Source organism: Peromyscus eremicus, chromosome 3 (genome assembly GCF_949786415.1).
Source record: "Peromyscus eremicus chromosome 3, PerEre_H2_v1, whole genome shotgun sequence".
In the NCBI taxonomy this organism is placed as follows: domain Eukaryota; kingdom Metazoa; phylum Chordata; class Mammalia; order Rodentia; family Cricetidae; genus Peromyscus; species Peromyscus eremicus.
The window spans coordinates 148,556,845-148,575,547 of record NC_081418.1 but is presented as its reverse complement, the minus strand read 5'-3'; the positions used below and the strand labels follow the sequence as shown (position 1 = coordinate 148,575,547).

The window sequence follows — 18,703 nt, the reverse complement described above, 5'->3', positions numbered from 1 at the left end:
CTCACTAAAGATGTCATCAGGATGTTAAAATTATACCTAAGACTCTTCCAGCAACAGAGCAATGCTCACCTCTCCAACACCATTTCAAAGAACAAGTAAATAAAAAGAATTACACTTCAGAAATGTAAAACTTGGGTGGGTGTTATTTCCGAATTCTAAGAGTCGGTGTGTGAGGTCAGTCACATTTTATGATGTCACCAATAGAGCTTCCACAGCACTTTTATGATTAAAATGTCAATTCTCTTTTTTTAGGAGAAAAAATGGGAAACAAATATTGCCATGAAGTGTACCCCAGCACCTGTCCCTGCACACACACTCTGCACACAGGAGACTCTGGTTCCCCAGTGGTTACTATGAATCCTGAGGAGGAAAGCTTCCCACAAACGGGGTGAGCCCCTCAGTCTCTGCAGAGCAGAGGTGTCTCAGCAGCACCTTCTGTTTCTCTGAGCTTGTTTAACACTGTAAGGTGGAGAAGGGGCTCTTCCCCTCAAGTTCCAGGCAGGGGTGCTGCTGAGCTCATGTTGCGCATGCCCGGCTTTACACCAGCTCTCTTCTGTTCATTCGCTGTTGCTCCCTATTTTCTATACCATGAAGCTCTTTTAGAGACCCACGGCATTTTCAGTATTGCCTTCAGACAGGCACGGCGTCACAGAAGTAAACTACACCTTCCCATTGGCTCCTCAGGTGGAGGGGCACATACAAAGAGAAGACAACGGCCTTTTACACTTAGCAGTCGACAGCGTTCAGTGCAGTGACTTCAAACCACATTAGGTGGGGAAAAAAAGCCCAGCTGTTTTTGCTCTGAAGCCAAAAAGGCACCTTGTCACTACACGACTCTGGGACAGGCTTTATCTCTTGGTCATAACGTCCAGCTCTTAGGACTTGCCAAGGAGAAGTGGGTTGAGGAAGGGACTGCTATGCTCTCTTCTTTCTTTTTGGAAGAATGGAATATTCTAAACTTCAGGTTGATTTCTGACAGAAAATTAACTAGTTTGTGTATGGACTAAATGATAGCATTTTCAGAGGACAGAAGGTTGTAAGTTAGCTGTATATTCACATTTTGAGGCCAAATAAAGATGTATTATCGGCTGGAAAAAGGTATGGGTGATGGTACATAAAACTGACCCTGAACATCCACTAGAGGGAGCAGAGTGGAAGAGAAAATACCAGACAGCTAGCAGTTACTCTGTGACTGCCACTTACTCCCTCACATCCACAACCTAGTATTTAATAGTTCTGGGGGGTTTTTGAGACAGGGTTTCTCTGTGTAGCCCTGGATGTCCTGGAACTCAGAGATCTACCTGCCTCTGCCTCCTGAGTGCTGGGCTTAAAGGTGTGCTCCACCACCGCCAGAACCTAGTCCTTGGTTTTTAATAACATACATTCACAATCTTTAGTAAACACACTGCAATCACTTTAAATCCAGCAACTATTTCCTTATATCTAAAGGTGTAAGATGAAATAAGACATAAAAAGAGATGAGTTTGTCTTGATTACTGTAGGAAGAGAATTTTAAATAGTAACAAACAATCCTACAGCGATTAAAATCACATCCTCAAGTGAATAGGACTATCTCCTGACAACAGAGTTGCCCCAGAGAAAAGCATTCCAGCAATGTTGGGCTTAGTACTCCAGAGGCCGGGGCAAGGGACTGTTAGATGAAGACTTTGTCTAAAAACAAAACAGCAAAAACCAAGCCAAAGGAGGGGAAAAGTCATCTACTTTCTTTGATTTGGGGAACTGATATGAAAAATCCTCAATTTAAATAGTAGTAAAATACACTTGCTGTGGTTTTTGGTTTGTTTGATTTTTCCCTCTTGTATCTCAGGCTAGCCTCCAATTCCCAATCTTGTCTCAGCCTCTGGAATGCTAGGATTAAAGGCATGAGCCACCATGGACAATTCTGACTATTGTATAGTCTTTCTTTGGGTAAATACATGTATCAATGTATTTTCGGCTCTACAGTAGCTAATTTATATTAAATTTCACAGAAAAGCCAAGTATGGCAGTATGTTCACATAATCCCAACCACCAAGGAGGCTGAGCAAGAAGAAAGCGTTCCAGGCTGGCTCGCACTCTATCTCAAGACTTGGTCTCAGAATAAAACAAAAGCCACAGGGAAAAGGTTTCAGAAGGTCTGTCATGTGGCCAGACAGATACTCGATAGACTTGTCCTACTGATTATCACTCCGAAGTCTGTGCTGAGTGTGTGGAGGGTGTGGTCCTCAACCTTCCTACTGCTGCGACCCTTTAATACTGTTTTTCATGTTGTGATGACCCCCAACCATAAAATGATTTTTATTGCTCCTTCAATAACTACAATTTTGCTACTGTTTTGAATCATGATGTAAATATCTGATATGCAGGGTACCTGATATGGGACCCCAAAGCGGTCTCAACCCAAGGTTGAGAACCACTGGTGTAGGGTTGGCTGGGCTCGAATCCAGGTCTTGCATATCTTATGTAATCATTCACCACTGAGCTATTTGGTTTTTAAGAAACAAAACAAAATGAAACAGAAACAAAAAACAAAAACAAAAACAAAACTATGTAGTCTTGTATGCTAAGTAGTCAGGGCTGGCCTTAACTCACAGCTATCCTTCTGTGTACTACCATGCCTGGCTTTTATTTTAAAGATAAAGGGGATAATAAATCAAAAACCCAGAGTTAAATAGTAAACTTTAAACTTTCTCCTTTATTTGGGCATTTAGGGAAAGGAAGCCAAAAGGACACTGACATGGCTATCTGAGCCTACATTCTTCTGCTGCTGCGTCCTTGTCACAAGAGCAGTGCTGTTTTCTTCTGTAGGCGATGTCTGAAAATTCACACTTAAAAGCCATGGCAGCTTCATGCCTTTCTGGGCAGCAAATAAAGTAGGCATATGATAAGTAAACTTATCACACTCACCGTTCTGCCTTGGAGGCTCTGAGGACTAACAGCCGGTAAAGCTAAGCCAGCTGGCATTGACCTTCTGTCAGGTACATAGGCATGCTAGGAAACAAGGACAAAATATAATTTAGTGGGCAACTTTTTTTTTAATGTTATTGATGAATAATCTTAAGTTTCCATTATAAAATACCAATTAAAATTGTCATTAGCGTTTATGAAAGACATACCAAAATTCCTTCCTTGACTAAATACGGATGTGAATGAAAAGAGTAATCATATGGAGCCTGACTCAGCAACACCCAAACTCCTTGTTCTCAGGACCCTCGTGTGCGCACATGCGCACACATGCACGGTTGCTGTTGTTTTTTCTGAGACAGGACCTTGTGTAGCTCAGGCTGGCCTCACACTTGATCTCCTAACCTACTAGTTTCCACTACCCAAGTGCTACCCACAGTGGGCATGAACCACTATGCCTAGGCCTATATATACATGTTTTATATTTATTATTGTTATTGTGTATGTGTATGATGTGTGGTGGTGCATACGTGGAGGTCAGAGGACAACTCTGTGGTACTGGCCCTCTCCTTCTACCTTTGTGTTGGTTCTGGAGATTGAACTAAGGTCACTAGGCTTACACAGAAAGCATCTTTACATACTGAACATCTCACTGACCCTGCTTCATACTCCTTAGAGGAAACTTAGTAACAGGAGTGGCCAGGTTGACAGCCTTAAAGATCTGACTGTTTGCTGGTCTCTCATATCTGCTTTTATATCACTCTGTCACGACAAGTCTTTTGGTGGAAGTATGTTATCAAATCCACCTGTGGCATCTGTAGTTGGTGAGTGTAGATACACTGACAGCTCTTATGGCATTTTCTTAAAGCTTACTAGCCAACTGGTGTCTAAATGCGAACCAGTGATCCCCTGACACATGCGTACACTAATGTCCCTCTTGGCTGTGCATGATGTGGTAATGAAAGAGTTTATCTGCAAAGAACTGGTTCAGCCCGTCATGAAATGTTCTCCTTGCCAACACGTTTCATTATTAAATACTGTTAGATAGTAATACTGAATTTTAGCATATAAGAGATCTCAATGCCAGACAGCCACTTGGTTAGAAGGTGAAGTCAATATTTTTGCCCTAAAGAAGAACAGAGTGAGCTTGCATACCAGGGAGAAGGTATGGTTGGCAAGAATATAAAAAGTCAATAAAAATGAGCTACAGTGGTCTGGGGAGAGGCTTAGTGGGCAAAGTGCTCGCTGCATGAGCAGGAGCTGATCCCTACCACCCACATCAAAATAACTAGGTGTGGTAGCAGACACCTATGATCTCAGTGCTGGGAGGCAGTGGCTGGCCAGCCAGCTAGCCAATCCAGGTTCAGTGAGAGACCCTGTCTCAAAAAATAAAGTGGAGAGTGATAGAGGCAGATGCTCAACATTGAACTATGGCTTCCACACATGACTATGCACACCCACACGTATACATATTCTTCCCCCAACCCGATGTGAGCTGGGATGTAGTCTGGTGGCAGAACACTTGCCTAGCATGCACAAGGTGGGTTCGATTCTTAGCATGGGGGAAAAAAACATATAATAAGAACAAGGTATGTCCTCAGATGGAGAAGAATGAATAATGTGTCTGTCAAACAAAACAAAACAAATAAAAAAAAAAACAAAAGCCAAAAACTTTTGCTGGGTGTGGTGTCCTGTGGTGGTTTGAATGAAATGTCCCCCATAGTCTGGGGCATTTGAATGCTTGGACCTAGTAAGTGGCCCTGTTTGGGTAGGTTTAGGAGGTCTGGTCTTGCTGGAGGAAGTATGTCCCTGGGGATTGGCTCTGAGGTTTCAAAAGCCATCAGCCATTCCCACTCTGCTTCTTCCCCTGCCTGTAGCTTCCGGTGAGTTCTCAGCTGTTTCTGCTGCCATTTCCCCACTGTGACGGTGATGGACTCTTATTAACTGTAAGTTCGAACCCTTCCTTCAGTAAGCTGCCTTCGTCATCGTGTTTTATCATAGCAATAAAAGAACAGCTAAAATATGGCCCAAACCCATAATCCAAGTTATTAAAAAAGCTGAGGCAGGAGCATCTGGAATCTGAAGCCAGCCTGGGCAACTAGTTCACAGAGATCCTCTCTCAAAATAAAAGCACTAGAGACAAATGTAAACACACGAGAGGCTTGACAACAAATAAAGGAATCACTCTTGTGATCCTGGGGTTAAGAATTAAAGTTAGGTTCTATACAAGGGAATTGGACAGAGTTTTAATTTTTAAGACAAAAACAGCCTTGTTAACTTCCCATTCTCTTTCCTCTAATTTAATTTAAAACAGTGTATTAGAAAGAAAATACAACATCCTTAAGCAATGAGCTAACACAAAATTAGTGTTTTACCTTTGGGTGATGAGCCCGGTGCCTGCGGTCTACCGTGACATCTCCTCTCTGGATGGGTGAGGTCACTTCTGACCTGTATGTTCGTTGTGGGGAGAATCCCGGGTAAGCCGCTATGGACCCATGGGAAGGTGACGTGGGGATGGAGTGCATTGTCTGGTCAGAAACCTTGACCATGGCCTTCGGGCTGCTCAGGCAGCTGTGTCGAGGAAGGGTGCTCTGCTTATGGTAAAACTGACGCTGCTGCCACTCATACAGCTGCCACATGGTGTCGTCCCTCATGGAGCGCCGCTTCTCTTCTGTTCCAGGCCCAGACTTCTCATGGCCAGAAGGGGTCACACTGCAGATACTCTCAGGTCTGGTCTTGCTGTTTCTTGGGAGTGTTCGGTAACCTTCAGGGTAGCGGGCCACAATCTGGGCTCGGTGGCTTGGCATATTTCTTGGCAATGTTTGGTAAGAAATTACTCTAAAATTAAAAAGAAGTTGTAAAAATGAAAAAGATGTCGTAAAATAAAGAGAGAGCTGTTTTTGCAATTTTAAGCGACACTGTATTTCTGGCTGCCCTGGCAAGTAAATACGTACCAGACTTTATTGTTTGCTTGTTTGTTTTTTGTTTTTTTGGGAGGGCTTTTTTTGTTTGTTTGTTTTTTTTACCTGAGCTGAGGACCGAACCCAGGGCCTTGTGTTTGCTAGGCAAGCGCTCTACCACTGAGCTTTGGGAGCAGAGAGAGAGCAAACAGTCTACATGAGCAGAGCGGAGTTCCATTATTTGTGGCTCTCCCCTGTGGTGTATCTGGCCCTTTCACCCCACAACTCGATTTCCCTCCCAACTTCTCTGCTAACACAAAAGGCAGAAATTAGGGGGAGGAAAGCTGGAAGCCCCATGGTCATGTATTCAGGAAGTGCTGCAGCCAGAGGAAGCTGATTCCACCCAAGACTCCATTCTAGCAGTCTACCTCAGGTTGGTTACAGCTGAGAGACTAACTCTAAAGCAACTTACCACACCTTGCTTCAGAAATTTAAGAAAGCTAAGTAATAAATGTAAGAAACACTACAGAAGCATTAACTGCAACTTAAGTACAGAATGCCAACATGGACGTTGTATCTTTAAGAATGACAGGCATTGATGGTTTAAAACACACAAATGGACCTAAGCACCAACAGAACAGATTACAACTCTGGGCAACACTACTGTCAGTGTTCTGAAGTAGTCACTATCATGGGAGCTGCTATATTTACTCATGTGTTACTGACAGCAGTGTTTCCCATCACCTTGGCTACTGGCCACAGAGTTTAAAATGGTCTTCTACCATCTTTGAAACTTTGGGGGACTCTTAATAGAGACACAAGTTATTAACAAGTAAATTCATTTTTGTCTTATACATTTTCTAGCATCAGGAGACCTGATTTTCAGAAGTACAATTTACTTCAGTGATTTTGTTCCAAAGAAATTCAAATTAAGCAAAGTGCGATTTACTCTGAAGTAAAAGATTAAGAAGAAAGCACTGTGAGTCCATTCAGCAGCAGCTGCCTGTGATCTGCCCTGGGGGACAATGACCAGCTCCATTACTCACAAAGACACTTTGCAGCTCTGTTCAGAGGCCGTTCGGGGAAGGGGGTGGGTGGGGGGCGCACAACACAGGGGACGGGGACCTACCATCCGACTAAACATTCAACCTCCCCTGCTTCCTACCAGGGTCTTAGTAATTAAGAAAGTCTTTCAGAAAGAAAAAAAGTCAGTTTTTTCATTACGATGTTTCCTTTCACCAATAAGTTTGCAAGTTGCAAATGTTTTTTTGGGAGGAGGTTTATTTAGGAACACGGATGATACTTTTCAAAGATTCAAAGTGGCCTTGAGCCATTTGAAAAGACTGTGACACTCCAAGCACTCAGGGAAGCCAAAGAAGAAGAATGCAAAGAAAGCCCCTGTCAGCCCTCAGAGGGGCCGCACTCAGAAGAAAAGGCTAGAAAACCTTCCCAGCGGCCCCGCTAACACTCACTGATACTTCACAGATGAAAACATAAATTCCAGGTACCCGCTATCCTCTCTACACTTTTAACTCAAGGAAGAACTGTTTTATTTGAGGGAAAGATTTTTCTTTGAAGTGAGATTTAAGTTGAGAGGAAGCGACTTGGCAGACTTCCAGCCTAAATTATTTCCTGAATGTGAGCTGTAGTGCCTCCAATACTTCCACCCTCAGAACTACTTCCCGTTTTTCTGTCTAATTAAATTTTACTTACGTGTTTTCCTACCGACAATGTATGACTTGATTTGTCCTTGTAATTTCACACAAATAGTTAAATTCTATTCTCTCACCCATGCATTAAGTGAATTGCTCACCTATGACTGTGTCCAATATGGAAGTGAAAAGTATTACCTCATTGTTTCTTTAATGTGTAACTCCCTGACAACTGGTAAATTTGAACATTTAGTCATGCTCTTCTGAAAAAAGTTGGTAACACTTAGTGTACAGATATACATAAAATGAACATACACTGTAGAAATGCTAAATCAAACTGAGTGTGTGTATTACTGCGGTTAACTTGAAATTCTGACATGTCTTGGAGGGCAGGTGCAGGGTGCAACCTTTAATCTCAGCAATGGATAGGCAGAAGCAGTGGTACATATCTGTAAGGTCCTGGCCAGGCCAGCCAGAGGTACACAGTAACAGCAAACAAATCTGAGCCAGTTTTCAAGTATAGAACTCACTGTTACAACTTAATCTCTATGCTGTACAGTAGACTCTACAACTACAGGTCTGAAGTATTATTCACTACTCTCTATTGACTGCTCACAGGGTGTGTGTGTGTGTGTGTGTGTGTGTGTGTGTGTGTGTGTGTGTGTGTGTGTGTTTGCAGCCTTGGGAGAGCTAACAAGCCCAGTCTACCCAGGCTTTAGAGCCACACTTTTGAAGACAGCTTTCTGATAGTGTAGCACTGAGCAGAACTAGAAAGCATTTCCACGCTTCAGAAGCTTCAGCAGTGAACCAAAACATTCAAGTCATGCTGTCTATTTTCTATTACTCAGAAGCTACAGTAACAATTACATTACATAGAAAACTACATGAAAATCAGTATACACTTACAGTATAGACTATATTATCAATATAAAATATGTAAGTAACATGGAAAATCCACTTAACATACTTTCTCTACGAACTTCTGTTTTAAGAAAAAAGTTACAGCCAAACAGTGGTGGCACATGCCTTTAATCCCAGCACTCGGGATACAGAGGCAGGCAGATCTCTATGAGTTCGAGGCCAGCCTGGTCTACAGGGTGAGTTTGAGGCCAGCCAAAAAAACCAAAAAAGAAAAAGAAAAAAATAACAATGATTTTTATGAACATGAATACAAAATACTTTCAGAAATGTAAAATTTGTTGACTTTTAAGGGTTAGAAATCAAGTCCATGCCTTGTGCATGCCAGGCAAGTGCTCTACCACTGGACTATGTTCGTAGCCCTAATATTTACTTCAAAGATTTTCCTTGTTTTAGTGTTTTCAGATGGGTCTCACTATGTAGCTCTGGCTGACTGACTTCTGATTATGTATAATCCAGAGTGGCCTTGCACTCAGCCATTTCGGCTTCAGGGTGCTGTGATTACAATTTGGTGTTTTGAGGCCTGGGGAGTCAGCCCAGTGCTTAAGAGCATGGGTGCTCTTGCAGAGGACTGGACTTCAGTTCCTAGCACCTAAATGACCCCTTATAGGGGTCACAGAGATCCTCTTCTGGTCTCTGCAGGCATCAGGCATGTACACAATGTACATACATACATGCAAGCAAAACGTTCATACACATAATATATTTTATGTTTGCTGGATGTGGTGGTGTACAACTTTAATTCCAGCACCTGTGAGGCAGAGAAAGATTTGTGTCTACACACCACGTTTCAGGCCTGCCAGCCTGGATTATTAGTGAAACTGTGTCTCAAAAAAAAAAAAAAAAAAAAAGGCTTTTTTGAAATGTACCTACTTCTCAGCATATATTCCTGATAATCTTTGCAAGCCCTGCCATTTCTTATTTCTTAAATGTTTGTTCTCTTAGGTCCTCTCTCCTTTTATTAAAACTAAGACAGAGTCTTACTATGTCGTTGGCCTCGAACTCTCAGTCTTCAGACTCAGCCACCTGAGTGCTAGGATTAGAGGCACAGACCACCACCCCTGGCACTTGCAGAATGCCATGGAACCTCTCTTTTCTCCACTTTCACACCTTTTGCCATGTGAGATACACTGGTGACATCTGAACCATGCTCAAGTTCAGATTGCTCTCTGGAGATGCAGGCTTACAGGCATGGGGCCAGATCTCTCTCCTCTCACTTCACATGTCAACTGTCTCCAAACCACTAGGCTACAATTGAATGATTATAGGTATTTCTTCCTGCTGTGGGATGTTCTGTATGGCAAATGTGTTGCTGATTAGTCAATAAATAAAACACTGATTGGCCATTGGCTAGGCAGGAAGTGTAGGCGGGACAAGGAGGAGAATAAAGCTGGGAAGTGGAAGGCTGAGTCAGAGAGACACTGCCAGCCGCCATGATGACAAACAGCATATGAAGATGCCGGTAAGCCACGAGCCATGTGGCAAGGTATAGATTAATAGAAATGGATTAATTTAAGCTGTAAGAACAGGTAGCAAGAAGCCTGCCACGGCCATACAGTTTGTAACCAATATAAGTCTCTGTGTTTACTTGGTCGGGTCTGAGCGGCTGTGGGACTGGCAGGTGAGAGAGATTTGTCCTGACTGTGGGCCAGGCAGGAAAACTCTAGCTACATCTTCCCTTCCCTTTTTTGTTGTGCCGGGAATTGAACCTAAGGCATGTGAGGCACACTGGTCTATAACCTTGGTTTTGTTTTGAAACAAGGTTTCAGCTGTGTAGTTCTGGCTGCCCTTGAACTCCTGATCCCCTGCCTCCATTCCTAAATACTGGGATTGCAGGTGTGTGCTACCACACCTGGGTCCTAGATTTCTTGTCTAAGAAGATCTTTCAGTCTACGAGGTTGTAGAAGCTGCTAATGGAAGGCAGATTAGGGCTTGAGACAAATACCCACTGGTTCATCACAGTTCAGAATTCTAGGAGAGGAGAAACAGGGGTGAAGGTAGAAAGATAGAGCCCCTCTTCACCTCCCTAAAACTTATCTCTCCCCTCAACTTCACCCCATCCTTTGTCAGAGGCTAGGAAGGATGGGCTCTTCCCCAAAGGAAGGCTATCCATAGAAACGTGAGACAGAAAATACATCTGATCACCGTGAGCAAGACACAGTAATGGAAGTGGGAAATCGAAAACATACTTCAAACCAGTACTGTAAATGAAGCCTACCTGCTCCACCACAGCAACAAAGAAACTGGGCTGTCATAAGGTACTTACCCTCTGGGCTCTTCTTCAAGACCCCGTCCTTTCTGGATTTTAATCCACTGTTCCAGCTGCTGCATTGAATTCGTTCTCTGAATGACTCGATCAGCCTCTGTGGCCAGGGTCCCTGCATTTGGGTGACTCCCACCCTGGACATCTGCCAAGCTGACATTCACTATTTTGCCATCTGAACTATTCACATTGATGGGTCTGTAGTGCACATTCTGCGGTGGGCAGGCTAGCCCAGTTTCATATTCTGATGGCAGAGAGTTCAACTTTACACTGTTAATTTTTGTTAGAGGTCTCTCTTGGCCATCCTTCTGAAATCCATATTTTTCAGCTTCTAAGGCCCTTTTTTCCTCCATTTTGCTTATTTCCTTATTTTTCTGATTGTTCTGGACCTCTGGCTTAATGAGGACTCTGTGGTTGGGAATGTTATTGGTTTCTTTAGTTGATGCTCCTTCCGTTGCAATCTTGTCCATTCTGAAAGTAGAGGAGACAAGCAGAGTAAACAGATGGAGACTCAACCCACGAGAACAAGCAAACCAACTAACAGAGGCAGAGTATATGCTGACACGGGACCTCAGAACTGCGGCATTATCATGCAGGTCTAACTCTAAAATGCAAGAAAACACCGTCAGGCAAAGGCTACTAAGACAAGTGCCATGTGCCTCTGCCTGCCAAAATCTGGAAACACAGCAAATGCTATTTCTCACCATTAACAGTCAAACCACAATTATTTAAAGCAGTCAGTCAATTGAAATAACAAATCAGTCATGAAGGTCAGTTCATCATGAGACAATCATGAGTCTGGCTATGGAAGCTGTTGCAACAGGAAAGTACAGCCTGATGCTACCAAACAGCTCAACTGTATGACTAACTCTTGTTTGTACAAGAGGACCTGTGTGTGGTTTTATTTTCTGGAGAGAAGCCACTGGGTAGCCCAGGTTAGCCTCAAACTTAACGTGATCCTCTCAAGTGCCATGGCTGCTGGAACTAGACGTGAAACACCATACCCAGACTGCAAGGCTTAGGAGCTATCAGAGCCAAGTTGCTTATGCTTAATGAGCATCTTTATTTCATTTTACTTTACTTTTTCCCTTTAAAGGCAGGGTCTCACTATGTAGGCCAGGCTGGCTAGAACTCACAGAGATGTCTGCTTCTACCTGAGATTAAAGGTGTGCACCAGCACGCCCAGCTTCAGTGGATTTGTTTACTTCTTAATAGCTGCTTCTTTGGCAAGGTACAGAAGCTTACACTGCCTCAGTTTCCTCTTTGGTAAATAGAGAATTTCAGCAATGCCAGAGGACTGTTATGAGAACCAACAATAGCTGGCATGTCTCTTACTGTCTTCACTTTTTTTAGTTCATCAAGCAGCTCTCTGGAATCCATGTGCCCAAGAGAAGAAAATATTTGTCAACTGTGTTTCTGGGCCACCTGAGTTACTACCCAGTTGCTACAGGTCTTTTTTCTTTCTTTCTTTTCTTTCTTTCTTTTTCTTTCTTTCTTTCTGTCTGTCTTTCCTTCTTTTCTTTTCCTTTTTTTTTTTTTTTTTTTTTTTGAGACAGAGTTTCTCTGTGTAGCTTTGGAGCCTGTCCTGGAACTTGCTTTGTAGACCAGGCTGGCCTTGAACTCAAAGAGATCCTCTTGCTTCTGCCTCTCAAGTGCTGGGATTAGAGTGTGCCACCACCGCCCAGCCGCTACAGGTCTTTCCCATAAGAAGTGGTTTTCCTGAGCCAATCCTATCCAAGCTTTGATAAAACCAAGCTAAGCATCTGAACCCAAGACTACCTCATTCATCAGGAACTCACAGAACTGCCCTGCTTCCTGCATTTCAGCACATTGTGGTGCTACTGTGAGATTCCAAAGGTGGTACTATTGCTAAGTTCCATGATGTGTGGAAAACATACATATTCACACGTATGTACCTATTTCTCAACTTTTAGTGACGAAATGTAGATTCTATAGACACTCTGGCATGGAGCGCTAGCAAGAGTGAAATCACATACTGCACAGACACAAGTCATACATGAACCACTGCTTCCAAATCAGATGTCACAGCAGACACAGGGCAGTTTACAAAGATGGGCTGTGGGGCTTCTTCCCTTCCAAGGGGAAACCACTAAAATGACAGCAAACATTCACTGACGTCTGCAGGGAGAATTGTTTAATACTGAATGCTGAGTATCTTAAAAACTGTGAAACTAAGTCCAGTCAACTCCAGCTACTGTTTTAGACTAGAACTGTAATGTTTTTTTTCCCAGAGATTTATCACTGAAGAAACATAAGCATGCAATGACTCTTCTTTTTTTTTTGTTTTTCGAGACAGGATTTCTCTGTGTAGCTTTGCGCCTTTCCTGGAACTCACTTGGTAGCCCAGGCTGGCCTCGAACTCACAGAGATCCGCCTGCCTCTGCCTCCCGAGTGCTGGGATTAAAGGTGTGCGCCACCACCGCCCTGCTAACAATGACTCTTCTTTAAATGAAATAAAACTGACTCAGAAAACTATGAGAACATAAACCAGGAGAATTGTACCTGACTTAAGAAAGTAATACTTAAGCCATGACAGGAAACAAACAAACAAACAAACAAACCCAAAACACTAGACACTACTCTGGCCACTAAGACAAATGGGAGGGGTTCACATCCTTAGTCACCACGGAAATGCAAATCAAAACGACTCTGAGATACCATCTTACACCTGTCAGAACGGCTAAGATCAAAAACACTGTAGACAGCTTATGTTGGAGAGGATGTGGAGCAAGGGGAACACTCCTTCACTGTTGGTGGGAGTGCAAACTTATATAGCCACTTTGGAAATCAGTACGGTGGTTTCTCAGAAAACTGGGAATCAGTCTTCCTCAAGACCCAGCTATACCACTCTTGGGCATATACCCAAGGAATGCTCAATCATACCATAAGGACACATACATGCTCAACTATGTTCATAGCAGCATTATTTGTAATAGCCAGAACCTGGAAACAACCTAGATACCCCTCAACTGAAGAATGGGTAAAGAAAATGTGGTACATATACACAATGGAGTACTACTCAGCAGTGAAAAACAATAACATCATGAAATTTGCAGGCAAATGGATGGAACTAGAAAATATCCTGAGTGAGGTAACCAAGATTTGGAAGGACAAACATGGTATAGTCACTCATAAGTAGATACTGGATATAAAGCAAAGGATAACCAGACTTCAACCTACAGCTCTTCTAAACCAAGAAACAGTTGCTACCGGAAGACAGGTGTGGGAATACACACCTCGACCCCAGTGCAGTCAGGAGGATCAGTAGTTCAAGGTCATCCTTCTCTACACTGAGTCACTGAGTTTGAGGCCAGCCTGGGTTACATGAGATTCTTACACACACACACACACACACACACACACACACACACACACACACACACGGAAAAAAAAACAAAAAAGGAAAAAAGAGAGAAAAAAAGAAAAGGAAGGAAGGAAGGAAGGATGAAAGAAAGAAAGAAAGGAAAGAAGGAAGGAAGGGAGAGAGAAATGTATTATGATCCAGCAATCCTCTACTGGGAATCCATCAGTCAGCATGTTGAGGAGATTCCTGCACTTATATGCTTATTGCAGCACAATAATCTTCACAAAAGCCAAGATACATAATGTATATACATCAATGGACAGATAACCAATTTATAATGCGCACGCAAACACACACACACACACACACACACACACACACACACACAAAATGCAGCCATATGACTATCCCAGAGATCATTGTGTTAGTGAAATATGCCTGACCCAGAAAGATAAATATCATAACCTCTCATTTACACGTAGAACCTAGAAATATTGACCTCCAAAACACAGGACAGAAAAGTAGTTACTAGAGCCAGGGAGGGGTAGGGAGGAGTGGGCAGAGAGAGGACAGATAATTGGTATAGCTCAAAAGGAGAAGACATTTCTATATCTTAACAGCATTGTAAGGCAACTATGGTTGATAATGATTTTTCAAAATAACTAGTATAGATTTTTAAGGCCCCAGCAAAAAGAAGCGATCAAAGTCTGAGATGACATCTATGCTAATTACCCAATCTGATCACTGCACAGTGACTACATGTGAAATGTCCCATGTATAATTACTATACTCTAGTAATATGTGTAATTACTGTATGTCAACTGACAGTAAAAATATAGGGTTGGAGGTATAGTTTACTGACAGAGATGGGGTGCTTGCCTAGCATGAGAGAGACCATGGGCTAGATGCCTAGCACACACACACACACACACACACACACACACACACACACACACACACAGTGTAAAACACCGAGGGGGGCTGGAGAGAGATGGTTCAGTGGTTAAGAGCACTTGTGGCTCTTGCAAAGGACCTGGGTTCAATTCCCAGCACCCACATGCAAGCTCACAACTATCTGTGTAATTCTAGTTCTGGGGGATCCGATGCCCTCTTTTGGCCTCCGTGAGCACCAGGCACATTTGCAGTACACAGATGTACATGCAGGCAAAACACCTATAATTTTTTCAAAAAGTCAAAAGAAACATAATGAGGCTACACAAAATGAAAATAATATGCCAAGAGATGAAAATTATTCAGAGAAAGCATATTAGACTTACATTTTAAAAAATGTCATCAGCTATTTACACACACTGTAGTTTCTGGATGAAATCCTTTAAGGATTTAGCAGAAACGAGCTTTAAAAACTGGAGTGTAGGGAGTGGGTGAATGTGTACTGTCTGCCATGAGCTGGCCATGCCAATCACAAAGGCTTGCCTTCCCCATATGAATCAGGTGTGGAATTGCAAAGCCTTCTTCTGGTCAAGTGTGAATGTTGATAGTGTGTGCAAGGAGGAGTGTTTATAAATGACTGACCAGTATGTGCAAAAAACTAGCAAGTGCAACTTCCTGCTTGCAGACATTTGCTGCCTGAGACCTCTTACTGAGAATAACTCCCCGCAACGTGCTGTACATAATGAGCATGCTACAGTCTAGGTTATTTAGGAAGCTGGTGCCATGAGTGCACATGGCCCACGGAACCATCTTTTATACGCGTGTCTGTCTTTTCTTCCTTTCCTAGCTACCACAGTCAGATTTCTACACCCAACCCTTGCAGGACTTGGCAGTGCATGGTTTGGGCTGGGGATGTAGTTTAGTAGTTGAGTACTTACCTAACATATAAGGACTTAGGTTTGGTATCAAGCACCAAAAAAATCCCCCTTCCCCAAACCTGGTTATTTTATCTCTTAGGTGATATGCCCTGGTAACTGTTTTAAGTATTTGGGCCACAAAGCAAAGGAATCCCATTGCTTTTACTTCAAACAAACAAAACATCTCACTGGACTTATGAAATTAAATATAAAAATAAGATACTTTCAATATTCAATTCTAAACATAATGGGGTAGGATTAAAAATGCTAACAGCTCAGTGTAGAAGAAAGCAAGCCAACTCTTAGTGTGATAGGAACCACTGCCTCCAGGCCTGGCTCAGAGGAGGTGTTCATAACTGCTGGATAAGGGACAAACTACAGCAACACAGCTGCCTGACATAAACAACTCATCATCTCATGAGTACATGTTGCTTTTCAAAAAATGTATATGGGTGTCTTTGCTTGCACTGCCTCTGGAAGCCAGGAGAGGGCACCAGATCCCCTGAAACCGGAGTCACAGATGACTGTGAGCCTCCATGTGGCTAGTGGGAGTGAAGCCTGAGTTCTCTGGAAGAGTAGCTAGTGCTCTTAATCAATGAGCCATCTCTCATGCCTTACATGTTATTTTTATATGTGGTTTAAATTAATTTATTACTTTTTTGGTGAAAAGATCTCATTGCATAGCCTAGGGCTGGCCTGCAACTCATGATTTTCCTGCTTCTACCTCCTAGGTGCTGGGATTACAGGGGTGCATCACCCGCTTGGCTCCCTCCCAGGTGCTGGAAGTATAGGGGTGCACCACCACACTTGGCCCCAGCTGTCTGAATTGTAAATTCAGCAAAAGAAAATGAAAATAAGTTGAAATTGCAAAAAGTATAACATATAGTCATTTCTATATTAAAAAAATTCCTAGAGCGTTACTTAGAGAAATTTGCATAGATTTACAATTCTTTTTTTTTTTTTTTTAAAGTGCAAGGTGAATGAGAAACCAGACAAAAATCCATTCTCATTCTCTCTCTCTCAATTTAGTATGGTATGTGGGTGTGTGTGAGATACGTGGGCATGGGTGACTTCTCACTCTATTTATCATTATTATAATTATTATTATTTTGGTTTTTTCAAGACAGGGTTTCTCTTGTGAGGCCCTGGCTATCCTGGAGCTCTCTATAGATCAGGCTGGCCTTGAACTCAGAGATCTGCCCGCCTCTGCCTCCCAAGTGCTGGGATTAAAGGTGTGCTCCACCACCAACCGGCTCTTTATTATCAGTGTGTGTGTATGTGCATATGTATGTGGGGGCATACATGCCACAGTGTGCATATGGAAGTCAGGACAATACTGTGGCGTCATTTCCTTTCCTCATGGGTTCTGAAGACTGAACTCAGGCCATCAGGCTTTTGAGACAAACATTTGTACCCACACCAGACACTCATTGGCCCTGGCCTTGAATGCTTCACCCTCTTGCCTCCACCATCCAAGTGTTGGAATCAGATATCCCAAGGACTAGGGTTTTGGCTAGAGGACAGCACTTGCACACACAAGGCCCTGGGTCTGACCTTTAGCACAGCCACCACCACCAGCAACCTTAGAACCTGTTTTATTTCCATGCTTGGGTACCTGGATGAGGATTTGGGTTTTAAAAACAATAATACAAACAAGAGCCGGGCCTAGTGGCAGAAGACTTTTATACTGGCAGTTGGGAGGTAGAGGAAGGTGAATCGTTTGGCATTTGAGGCCAGCTTGGTCTGCATAAAGAATTCCAGGACTTCCAGGGATATGTAGAGAGACCCCACCTTAAAAAAAAAGTACACATCTTATAAAGCCTCAATTCAGTCTTTTAGACAACTTGCCAAAAGACCACTAAAATGCACACTGAAATAGTATGTATGATGCCATGGGGCTTGATCTCTAACTGGGAGACAAACAGACACACAAACACACCCCTTTAAATGTGCATGTTAGCAGCTTTCTTATATAACATGAACTTAATTATCATCGACTGGAAATAAAATTTAATTCCACTATAAACCTTCAAATTACAGAAATTTTCAAGAAGTGTATTTCCCAACAATTGGGTGGCAGAGGCAGGTGGATCTGTGAGTTCAAGGCCAATCTGGTCTAGTTACAGAACAGCCAGGAATACATAGAGAAGAAATCCTGTCTCCAGAAAAAAAAAAAAAAAAAAAAAAAAAGCACAATCATTCACCCTCTATTTTTGCAGTTTGAGAAACATATTTTCTTTGCTTAGGTCTGCTTCTTTCTCCGACAGTTTTGTGATGCAGCCCAGGCAGCTCTGAGCTTGGGTTATAAGTGTGTGCCACAGGCCAGAGACAGCTCAGAGGGTCAAGGTGCTCAGGGTGATCCCTGGGACCCACGTACTGAAATGGAGAGAACCGACTCCTGAAAGCGCCCTCTTGGCTCCACATGAACACTGTAGTGCATGCATGTACACACACATGAGCAAAAAAATGTGCATGCTACCATGTCTGGTCGATTAGCTCTCAGCATAAAGAGGAATATTAATATGACCTGTTATCTCCAAGCAGGGAAGACAATCAACAACTCTAGGATCAATTTTCATAAGAATCTGAGTACCACAGTTCTAAAGGAAAGGCACAACTCATCAAGTAGTAGATATATTTAGAAAGAATTTAAATGTTCTAAGAATTGTCTTCTGGAGTTATTAACAACAAAATAACCAGAATTAGTCAGAAAATATTAACAAAATAAAACTCATCGGAATTTCTTGTTATTTATTTCCCAAATACCAATACAATATAAAAACACAATGAAATTAACTGCATGAAATTAAATTCTACAATTAAGGCTCTTAAAAAAAAATTCTTCCATGAAGTGCACAAATCTGTAGAGCTTTAAGGTAATAAAGAGAGGTACTCACCGGAAATTAAAGGTAATTCTGTAAGAAGAAAGAACA

At 42.5% G+C, this 18,703-nt stretch overlaps 1 protein-coding gene across 4 annotated transcripts in view; it reads right to left on the bottom strand.

The window, feature by feature from the left end:
- Plekha5 (pleckstrin homology domain containing A5) overlaps positions 1-18,703 on the bottom strand; it is a 75,812-nt gene that overhangs the window by 44,727 nt on the left and 12,382 nt on the right. For all 4 annotated transcript variants that reach the window (XM_059258733.1, XM_059258735.1, XM_059258736.1 and 1 more), the window contains 3 exons: positions 10,641-11,108; positions 5,280-5,742; positions 2,908-2,991 (listed from right to left, as the gene is read on the bottom strand). In XM_059258733.1, the coding sequence (XP_059114716.1) occupies positions 2,908-2,991; positions 5,280-5,742; positions 10,641-11,108 (1,015 nt within the window). The remainder of the gene's footprint in view (positions 1-2,907; positions 2,992-5,279; positions 5,743-10,640; positions 11,109-18,703) is intronic.